This window comes from Choloepus didactylus, chromosome 9, assembly GCF_015220235.1.
Source record: "Choloepus didactylus isolate mChoDid1 chromosome 9, mChoDid1.pri, whole genome shotgun sequence".
Taxonomy (NCBI): domain Eukaryota; kingdom Metazoa; phylum Chordata; class Mammalia; order Pilosa; family Megalonychidae; genus Choloepus; species Choloepus didactylus.
Window position 1 is genome coordinate 9,469,105 of NC_051315.1, and position 12,124 is coordinate 9,481,228.

At 38.3% G+C, this 12,124-nt stretch overlaps 1 protein-coding gene across 1 annotated transcript in view; it reads right to left on the reverse strand.

The window, feature by feature from the left end:
- The window catches only part of CNTNAP5 (contactin associated protein family member 5), an 860,113-nt gene that overhangs the window by 165,604 nt on the left and 682,385 nt on the right, over positions 1 to 12,124 (reverse strand). Inside the window, 1 exon segment of the mRNA XM_037849799.1 lies at positions 9,440 to 9,596. Within this exon segment, the coding sequence (XP_037705727.1) occupies positions 9,440 to 9,596 (157 nt within the window).

Genomic DNA, 12,124 nt, shown 5'->3' on the forward strand with positions numbered 1-12,124 from the left:
CTCTTAGAAAACCAGTGGGTAAAGGAAGAAGTTACAAGAGAAATTAGTAAATACCTCGAGGCAAATGACAATGAAAACACAACTTATCAAAACTTATGGGATGCAGCAAAGGCAGTGCTGAGAGGGAAATTTATTGCCCTAAATGCCTATATTAAAAGAGAAGAGAGAGCAAAAATTGAAGCGTTAACTGCTCACCTGGAGGAATTAGAGAAAGAACAGCAAACTAACCCCAAAGCAAGCAGAAGGGAAGAAATAACAAAGATTAGAGCAGAAATAAATGCAATTGAGAACAGGAAAACTATAGAATCAACAAAACCAGAAGTTGGTTCTTTGAGAAAATCAATAAAATTGATGGACCAATCGCTAGGCTGACAAAAAAAAAAAAAAAAGAAAGAGAGCAGATGCAAATAAATGCAATCAGAAACGGGAAAGGAAATATAACTACCGACCCTGCAGAAATTAAGGAGATAATGAGAAGATACTATGAGCAACTATATGCTAATAAACTAGACAACTTAGATGAAATGGACAACTTCCTAGAAAAGCATAAACAACCAACATTAACTCAAGAAGAAATAGATGACCTCAACAAACCAATCACGAGTAAAGAGATTGAGTCAGTCATCAAAAAGCTCCCAAAAAGGAAAAGCCCAGGACCAGATGGTTTCACATGTGAATTCTACCAAGCATTCAAGAACGAATTAGTACCAATCCTGCTCAAACTCTTCAACCAAATTGAAGAAGAGGGAAAGCTACCTAACTCTTTCTATGAAGCCAACATCACCCGAATACCAAAACCAGACAAAGATACTACAAAAAAAGAAAATTATAGAACAATTTCTTTAATGAATATAGATGCAAAAATCCTCAACCAAATACTCGCAAATCAAATCCAGCAGCACATTAAAAGAATTATACACCACGACCAGGTGGGATTTATTCCAGGTATGCAAGGCTGGTTCAACACAAGAAAATCAATTAATGTAATACACCACATCAATAAATCAAAGCAGAAGAACCACATGATCATCTCGATTGATGCAGAAAAGGCATTTGGCAAAATTCAACATCCTTTCCTGATGAAAACACTTCAAAGGATAGGAATAGAAGGGAACTTTTTCAATATGATAAAGGCAATATATGAAAAACCCACAACTAACATCACACTCAATGGGGAGAGACTGAAAGCTTTTCCTCTAAGATCAGGAACAAGACAGGGATGCCCACTATTACCATTGTTATTCAACATTGTGCTGGAAGTTCTAGCTAGAGCAATTAGGCAAGAAAAAGAAATAAAAGGCATCCAAATTGGAAAGGAAGAAGTAAAACTTTCACTATTTGCAGATGACATGATTCTATATGTAGGAAATCCAGAAAAATCTACAACAAAGCTACTAGAACTAGTCAATGAATACAGCAAAGTAGCAGGCTACAAGATCAACACACAAAAATCTGTAGTGTTCTTATACACAAGTAATGTGCAACAAGAGGAGGAAATCAAGAAAAAAATCCCATTTACAATAGCAACCAAAAGAATCAAGTATTTAGGAATAAACTTAATCAAGGACACAAAAGACCTTTACATAGAAAGCTATAAGAAACTGCTAAAAGAAATTGAACAAGACCTGAAAAAATGGAAGAACATACCATGTTCATGGATTGGAAGACTAAATATAGTTAAGATGGCAATTTTACCTAAACTGATTTACAGATTCAATGCAATACCAATTCAAATCCCAACAACTTACTTTACAGAAATAGAAAAACCAATAACTAAATTTATTTGGAAGGGTAAGGTGCCCCAAATAGCCAAAAATATCTTGAGAAAGAGGAATGAAGTGGGAGGTCTCACACTACCTGACTTCGAAGCATATTTCAAAGCTACAGTGCTCAAAACAGCATGGTACTGACATAAGGACAGATATACTGATCAATGGAATCGAATTGAGTGTTCAGAAGTAGACCCTCGCATCTACAGACACCTGATCTTTGATAAGACAGTGAAGCTGAAGCAACTGGGAAAGAGCAGCCTGTTCAATAAATGGTGTTTGGAGAACCGGATATCCATTTCCAAAAGAATGAAAGAGGATGTCCACCTCACACCTTATACCAAAATTAACTCAAAGTGGATCAAAGACCTAAACATTAGCACCAAGACAATAAAAACTCTTAGAAGAAAATGTAGGGCAATATCTTAAAGATCTTTTGATAGGAGGTGGTTTCTTAGACCTCACACCCAAGGCACGAACAACCAAAGAACAAATAGACAAATGGGATCTCCTCAAAATTAAACACTTTTGTACATCAAAGGACTTTGTCAGAAAAGTAAAAAGGCAACATACAAAATGGGAGATGATATTTGGAAACCACATATCAGATAAGGGTTTAATATCCCGAATATATAAAGGAATCCTGCATCTCAATAACAGAAAGACAAACAATCCAATTAAAAAATGGGCAAAAGACATGAACAGACATTTTTCTGAAGAGGAAATACAAATGGCTCAAAACCTTATGAAAAAATGCTCAACTTCACTGGCTATTAAGGAAATGCAAATCAAAACCACAATGAGATATCATCTCACACCGACCAGAATGGCCATCATCCAAAAACAGAAAATGACAAGTGCTGGAGAGGATGTGAAGAAAGAGGCACACTTATTCATTGTTGGTGGGAATGTAGAATGGTGCAACCACTCTGGAAGACAGTATGGAGGTTCCTCAGGAAGCTAAACATAGATTTGCCATATGACCCAGCTATTCCATTGCTAGGTATATACTCAGAGGAACTGAAACTTAAGACACAAACGGACATTTGTAAACCAATGTTTATTGCAGCATTATTCACAATTGCCGAGAGATGGAAACAGCCCAAATGTCCATCAAAGGACGAGTGGATAAACAAACTGTGGTATATACACATGATGGAATATTATGCAGCTATAAGACAGAACAAAGACATGGATCATGTAATATGTGGATGAACCTTGAGGACATTATGTTGAGTGAAGTTAGCCAGAAACAAAAGGACAGATTCTATATGGTCTCACTAATATGAACAGATATTAATGAACATACTTTGGGAGTGAAAAGCTGACAACACAGGCGACCAGGAGATAGAAAGAGGGCAGAGATCAGCCATTTGATGCTGAAGGACTACAGAATGTTTAGGATTGATTGCATAGATCCAGAAATAGATAGCATAATACTGTGTGATGGTAGCACGGTATTGTAAGTACACTGAACAAAGATGTCTGTGAGTAAAGCTGAAAGAGGTGGGATAGGAGAATGTATGACACCAGAGGTAAAGATAGATGATAAAGACTGGGACTGTATAACATGGCAAAAACTGGGGTGGCCAATGACTGTTACTAAATATACAAATATAAAAATGTTTTTGCATGTGGGAAAGCAAATGAATGTCAACCATGTAGAAATTTGAAAAGGGGATGGTATTCAGGAAAAAACATAATCAAAGCAAACTGGAGTCTATGGTCAACAGTAGCATTGTAATATACCTCCATTAAATGTAACAAAGGCAATACGCCAATGCTAAATATATATGAGAGGGGGATATAGGGGAAGAATATGGGATTCTTGGTAGTGGTGTTATTTGCTGTCCTTAATAGTATATTGTATTGTATGACATGTTATTTTTCTTTTTATCATTTTTTTCTTATTGCTAAAAAAAAGAAAAAACAGTTTTTCTTGCAGTAATCAGTATGTTCAAGTTCTGATTGTGGTGATAAATGTACAACTTTATGATGATACCATGAACAACTGATTGTACACTGTGGATAAATGTATGGTATGTGAATATAACTCTATAAAATTGTAGGAAAATATATATATAGGAGTAAAAGTGTTGGAGAAAACATGGTGAGAGGGATGATGCCTCACCAACATGGACTAACTACAATGTGTAAACTCAGAATTGAATCTTAGAACATAGCCTAACGTGGACACAATAATTGTAATAGTCCCTAGATTGTAAGCTCTTACAGCAGTAACTCTATCCCTGAAATGTAATGCCTATCTCTAAACTTTGAGAGGCTGATCCCCTAGCGTATAACCTGATTGGTCTCTGGAACAATGCATATCTCTGAGACACCTGAAACTCAGAGCTAGAGCTCGGCAGATATGAATGTCAGTATTAGTGCATACAGCCACTGTCAAAAAAAAAAAAGCTGAAAAAGAGCCCAGACTTCAACTAGTGATATGAATGAAGCAGGTCTGGTTAAGACCAGGGAAAGCCAGGCCAAAGGGTAAAGGTTGAAACTGATTGTGTTTTAAAACTTCAACTTCCATATGAGACCAAGGGAATAGATATCTATTTGGTACAGGATCTAAATTTTCTAAACGATACAACTCTACAGTCGATTTGTTCAAACACCACAATTGCATGGAACTTTGAATAGGAAGTGAGATACAGTAGGTTAGTATAGGCTGGAGTGAAATAGTGACACATCCCAGAGTAATTTGGGCAGATAATAAATATATATATATATATATATATATATATATATATATATATATATACACACACACACATATATACAGCCTCCCCCTCCCCAGCCCCAAGGATCTGGGGAAAAGTGCGGATGTGTTGGACATCCTCACCTGGACTGGTGTTGATGTTGTCACAAACATTGGGACTGGCGGTTTGATGTCCTGAGCCCTCGAGCATGGGACTTGCCCTTATGAAGCTCATTACCACAAAGGAGAGTCTAAAGTTTTATGTAATGGTGCCTAAGAGTCTCCCCCTGAGTACCTCTTTGTTGCTCAGATGTGGCCCTCTCTCTCTCTAACTGAGCCATCTCGACAGGTGAACTTGCTGCCCTCCCCCCTACATGGGACCCGACTCCCAGGGTTGTAAATCTCCCTGGCAACGCAGAGTATGACTCCCGGGGATGAATGTGGACCCAGCATCGTGGGACTGAGAGTATTTTCTTGACCAAAAGGGGGATGCAAAATGAGACGAAATAGTTTCAGTGGCTGAGAGATTCCAAATGGAGTCGAGAGGTCACTCTGGTGGACATTCTTATGCACTATATAGATAACACCTCTTAGGCTTTAATGTATTGGAATAGCTAGAAGTAAATACCTGACACTACCAAACTCCAACCCAGCAGTCTGGACTCCCGAAGACAATTATATAATAATGTAGGTTACAAGGGGTGACAGTGTGATTGTGAAGACCTTGTGGATCACACCCCCTTTATCCAGTGTATGGATGAATAGAAAAATGGGGATAAAAACTAAAGGACAAATAGGGTGGGATGGGGGGATGATTTGGGTGTTCTGTTTTTACTTTTATTTTTTATTCTTGTTCTGGTTCTTTCTGATGTAAGGAAAATGTTCAGAGACAGATTGTGGTGATGAACGCATAACTATGTTATCATACTGTGGACAGTGGATTGTATACCATGGATGATTGTATGGTGTGTGAATGTATTTCAATAAAACTGAATTTAATAAAAAAAAAAGATGTGGGATAATGGTGGAAGAAATATAAAGTTGAATTATGCTGAATTTATGGATGCAGTCTATTAAACAGAGATTCTCAAAAAAAAAATAGTGCAGTGCTGATATGTAACATTTTAAAGTCAGAATATTATCTAGGACATGTAATATGTTAAACTGCTATCCACTAGATGTCACATTAGTCCAAATAAATTTTCTGATTAACCTTACCAAGAGCAGAAGCTTGAGGGAATTTTATGGCACAGAGAGAGTGGAGGTTTCTTGGAAGCACCCAAAAGGCAAGCGATGCCAAAAGGGGCATGCACACCTGAAACAAACTTTGAAATGTGTGGAAAGCCAGCTTGAACATATGTTGGCCAAAAATGAAGGTAGAAGAATGTTGATTAATGTGATTCACAATTGCATGAGCTTCTGTAGTTTTCCTTCCTGAAGTAAAGAGTAGAGTTGGATAGACAAATAATGAATGTATTTCCACAAGGTTCTACCAGTTTCCGTGCCTGAATGTGTACTGTACAACCGAGAATCATGTACAGTCAAAGCTACTTCGTTTCTATTTCACATATAAGGAGCTTCACAATCTGGACTCAACCATCCTTCCTGGTTTCATGTTCCATATATTCTGCATGTGAAAATGCACAACTATCATACCAAATGAGTTATCCTTTGGGGAAGTTGTATTTACATATTGTTCCATACTCTTCTGTCTGTGCTCGTGGAGGTACCTGCACTACTTGAGCGTTCATTGTGTTAGCAAACTTCTTCTGGTCCTTTGAAAATTAGCATAACTACCACTTTTCTTTAAAAACTAACTCTCTCACCCCATATCCATCTTCAGTCCAAGCAGGCTTGTGCTTCCTTCTATTACCAATTGATGACACCAATCCATTTCTTGTTTACTCACTACTTTTTCTTCTACCCTGTTCTGTGGGCTCCTCGTGGGAAGGGACATTAAAGCCCTTGATTTTGATGCACAGCCCACTGCCTATCTGGCCTGGCGTTGGTGCCTGTTAAACCTGTGATGAATGAGTAATTGTCAGAATGAGTAGTAAGTCTAGTTGCTACTACAGCAATTTATTTTCCAAAATCATTTATCACAAGGATAAGAGTTGTCCTCAGACAGTGAGTGAAATCCACAAGAGTTCACTCAGAATCTCAGCCTCCACACCCTCAGGAGAATGATAGAGGGAACTTTCTGACCTCTTCTCACCCAAGCTTCACCTTGAGGTGCTCAACATGTTACCCTGAAACACTCATGGGTGAAATAGGCATCCCCTACAAAGGAAAGAATTCATTCAATTATTTCCTTCTCATCCTTGCGGATCAGTTGTCAAACAAAACCTACATCTAATAATAAATTTTGACACTCTAATAGAAATTGCTTGCTGCAGAAAGTGGCAGAGGAAGGGGCTTGTCCCCTGGCCCTAAAGGAAATTGAGAGGGTCAGTCATGAAATATACAGTGACATCTGTGAGGACAGAAGTGCAGTAGAGCTGAGATGAGCGAAAGGGCATTCTGAAGAGCTGTGAGCACAGCCTAAAGGGTGAAGTCAAAAGAACATACACGAGGCTCAGAGGTTAGAGTGAATCAGGAAGTAGATAAGGGAGGGGGATGCTAGGATGTGAGTGGAAGAGATGACCACTGGAGAGTCTGGAGAAGAGAGTGGTAGAGACACGGCAACATGGTACTCTAACATTCCACTCTTAAGTGATGTGCTGTCATTGTCCTGCTCTTTGGTTCAGTAAATTAAGCCTTGTTCAGCTACTCCTTGGGAATTGAAGGCACTGAGGCAGTGTCCAGTAGGAAAGGTAGTATAAAGAAAGGGGCCATTCACATAGGAAATGAAACTGTGATAAACGATCAAGAATTCAACAAAGAAAGGATTCAAATGTAACTCAGAGAAATGCTTCCCATTTTAGCAACTCTTTATGTTCCATCTCCTATACCATTTTCTCTAATTATACACAAAAGAGTGGATGCATTTGCATTCAAGTCTAAATCTACAAAATAATTTCCTATGTCCTACACAGTGAAGGTGAATTAGTGAATCAAATAAATGAATGAATCAAGGCTGCTCGGAGCAGAGGATTCTGAATGTTTCCTGGCAACACAACCATCTAACTCTTCCACATGTATCTCTCAAGCATGCGGCTGCCATTTTGTGATAATTTCTTCTTATCAAAGATGTTCTGAATTCATCTCTTCAAGTTACTACCAATGAATGTCTACTGAATGGGGTAGGCATTGAGGGACATAATGTTAAAAGAGATATGATCTCCAATCAGTACACAGGATGTATTTGCTTTGCAGGCATCCATGATGCTAAGATAGACATCTCTACAAAGTAAAGTGGGTACATACAGAATAGAGCAGCCCATTTCACCTCCAGTCAACTTTACTCACTTAAAAATCATGGGCTTAGAAGACATCCAGGTAACCTGCCTCGCCACCCCCTAGCCCTATGATGTTCTGAAGACATAGGCCATCTAGTGGAACCTAATAGAGTCAAAAGGTCAGTCCTATCCTTGCTGAACAGGGATTCTGACTCAGAATTTCATTGGAAACCTTCTCTGCTGTTAACAGTTTGAACAGTTCAAAGAAAAATACTGAAAAAGAAATTTCGACTGGTGTGAGAGCAGCTTGACATAGGAATTTTTGCCTACTATTAGGCAGCATTTGATGAAGCAAGCAAAAGTAAAATACCCAAACCAAGAATGCCTCAAATTCAGTAAAAACAAAAGCATGTTTTAGGTTCTAATGAATTGGGGTAGCTGGTGGTGGATACCTGAAACTATCAAGCTACAACCCAGAACCCATGAATCTTGAAGACAATTGTATAAAAATGTGGCTTATGAGGGGGGACAGTGGGATTGGGGGTGGGGGCATAGGGATCATACTCCCGTTTGTCTAGTTTGTGGATGGATGAGTGGAAAGGTGGGGGAAGGAAACAAACAAACAAACAAACAGACAAGGGCACCCAATGTTCTTTTTTACTTTAGTTGCTCCTTTTCACTTTAATTATTATTCTTGTTATTCTTGTGTGTGTGGTAATGAGGGTGTCAGGGATTGATTTTGGTAATGAATGTACAACTACGTAATGGTACTGTGAACAATCGAATGTACTATTTGTTTCGCATGACTGCGTGGTATGTGAATATATCTCAATAAAATGAATTAAAAAAAAAACAAAAGCATGTTTGGAAATGTTCCCCATATATTTTCAGAATCACTATAATGAAACATAAGCAGTTCTTCTGGAGGACAAAAGAAAAGGAAATGTAATTGACATGGGAATTTAGAACTAAACTGTATTTTAGAGAGGCTCCCAAGTTCACCTGAGTTCTGCACACCACAGTACACATTCTGGCTCTTTCATTTGATAGGTGTGGATGACCTTTGGAAAATCATCTAACTTCTCAGTAATCTAGGGTCTTCAACTTTAAAATGGAAAGTTGAGACAATTATACATAATTAAAAGTGGTTTTGAGGATTAAATAGATGCTCAACAAATATAAATTTCCTTTGTTATATTTTTCTTGGTAGTAAAAGAGAAGGCCAGTGACAAAAAAAAAAAAAAAAAAATCAATGGGAAAATGGGAGAATGAAGAAGAGTCTCTATGATCACACATCCTATCTTCCACCCTCCTTCCTCCGAGACTTATATTCCATATACTACAGAAACACAGACCAACTCATAAAGCTAAACATGACATCCTATTCTTTAGATTAAAATGGACTCTTCAGACTAGAAGGAGGCTAAGGGGTGAGCACATGCCTTCATCTCATCACCTGAGTGATCACCCTCAACTGCCAGGAGCTGTCAATTTTCAGAGTTAAAAACGATCAGCCCAGCAGGGAGCCCTAGTTCATACAGAACTACTCATCCATGTCCTTCTCTGTTTGGGGAAATTCTATGCCTCGATGGATGTGCTTGCTGCGCCCCTCTCCTTCCCATTACCATTCGTCCCTGTCGGCGTCACAATTGCAGAAGTATCGCACGTCCAGGCAGCTCTCGTCCAAGCCGCAGTCACACTGCTGCACGCCAGGCGGGGAGCCGCCCCAGTAAGGGTGCGGTTCTCCGGACCGCCCGATCCACCAGGTAAAGGGCGTGCCGTCTGAAAGACAAGATAGTTCACAGTCACGGTGGCGTAAGCCTGAAGTGGTACAGAGGGTGCCTCGGAAAACCGCAATGAAGACATCTTATGTATCTATAATATATATGTATACCTACTATATGCAAATACATATGCTCTCTCCCATTGCATAAAGGTGTACATACAGATATGGGTACATATACATTTAAGCACACTTATATAGTCACATATTTGCAACGTTTTCATCAAAAGCATTTATATGGTAGAATACTGATTAACTGCAATGCCCAGTAGAGGCAGTGTTGCAGACTTGAATGCTTACTGGAGTAAACAATCATCATGATTGAATAAATAGGGCCAGAATTAGGGAAAAAAAAAAAAAATGAGCTATGGATAAAAGAAATACTTTGTCTTCATAATCTACTAAAGAAGAAACAACATCACCAGGGCCAAGATGAGTCTGACCTTTGCCCTCAGTTTTAGGCAGATGGTGGGGATAGGTGGAGACTAGTAACTAGAGAGTACTGGACACTGAGCTACAACACATGGATTTTTGACCTTGTCCTGATCAGTTTCTTTCTTTACTAAGTTTAGTTTTATGAACACTGTTGGCGTTTTCTTTACTGATTGGAAATATTAGAGTAGCTTAAAATGGACTGTCTTTCAGAAGACCATAATGATTCCAAAACCTGCTCAGATAGAGATGGAGGTATCATATGTCATTAGGCTGAATCAATAGGTGTTAGACCTGGGTACCTCCCAGGAATAGCTGTTTTGTTTCTGCTTGGTCTATGGAAGATGCCTGTTAAACAAATTAATTAACTCTTTATTTGGATCCATTTGTCATGCTTTACCATTCAAATAAAATAATATTTTCTTGAGGATGCTATTAAGTAGGAATTTTGCCTAATTGAGATTTTATTTTACAGGCAACTCCTGGCATGCAAACATATAATTTACAAATCATCCACATATACAAATAGCAGCAACTTTTTCTGAATTTTTTCCACTGCCAATGTCACCTGCTAAAATCACTGAAACAAGTAGGAATAGACAAGAAAATCTAGAGCATTGGAGAATCGCAAGGCTTGGAGTTAGTAAGTTCAGCATTATGTATTTGAAATTCAAACATTCTTGGGCAAGAATCTATGGGTTATGTTACTATGCTCTGGTATGTGGCAAATAATTCATGGTGGAAAATTTAATACCTTTTAGGAAAATATAAAGGGGTGGACATAAGTTAGGAGAGATAACCCAGAAAATTTTTTAAGTAATAGATCTTTTCTTATATTCACTAAAATAAATGAAGACAACACAATAAGTAAATAAACCTCTGACCTGGTATACATTCCCAAGCAATAATGCTAAAGCAGGATTTTCTGTTAGTTAACTTGCTAGAAACTTTTTAGGATTTCCCCACACCAATTACTAGATCACCACACCAATTACTAGATAATTACTAGAACAGTGGGTTTGGCTGGTTTGCAGTCAACATTTGAAAAAAGAGGGATGCTTACACCTTGTAGCTGACCATCTTTGCAAATGTTCATGACCTGAGTTTTTGGACTCAACAATTTTATGTCCATTTCCTAGGACCAGAAGTTTTTCCCAAATTTTAAAGTGACTAGGTTATTTGATGAAGACGTTAAAAATTGAAAAATGTTACACAACCTATCTTTAACCCACTTGCAGAGAGGGCTGCCTTAGATTAGCCCACTACGATTTCTTGCCAGAGCTCTCCCTTCAGTTCATAAAAACACAGTGTGTCTGTTTCCATCTTATTCATTGCAGGGGTGAATTCCAAAGGCCCTGCCCACTTTCTCCATCCCAGGGATCCATCAGTATCTATTTGTGCAATTATCTCCAGTAAGATAATACAGCATCAATTTGAAAAAATATGTTCTCATAATTCTCTCAAAAGAAGACAGAAATAAAACTGTGTATTCTAGAATATCTTATAAAGGGAACTGGAGTTTGGGAGGGAATGTTTGTGAGGGAGAAAAAGAGAGAGAGAAGGTAGAGGACAGGATGGAAAAGGAGGAGAAAGAGAAGGAAAATGAGTGTTATCCCCAACTTCTCTTATTCTACTTGTAACCTCAAAAATTTGAGCCCCATATTAAGTATTTTATGAATTCTTTTGGAAAAGTAACACATCTCAATTTAAAACATTTCAAAGACTCAAATCAAGTTTTGCTAGCATGTGCATGAGCGCAACATCTTGTCCCTAAGGATTTCCTCAGTTTTGTCTCAGGGGTTCAAGGAGAGAAAAACACAAGTAAATTTTATAGAAGGCCTAAGCACAAATACAACTTGCACCTGCTTAGCTCAAACTATGATTTTCCAAAGGTAAGAAATTCTGGGGAAAACATGGAGCAGGTTGGTTTTGCAATTTTATGGCTTAATCTCAATGGCTGTTGAACAGAATTCAAATTGGAGATCCCTGTGTAATCTTGTGATTGTCTTAAATTAAGTCTTGACAACTTGGAAAACAGCAAACACAAAGCCTCACAGTGATAGCTACAATTACAGCCAAGAGAATCTGGCCTGTT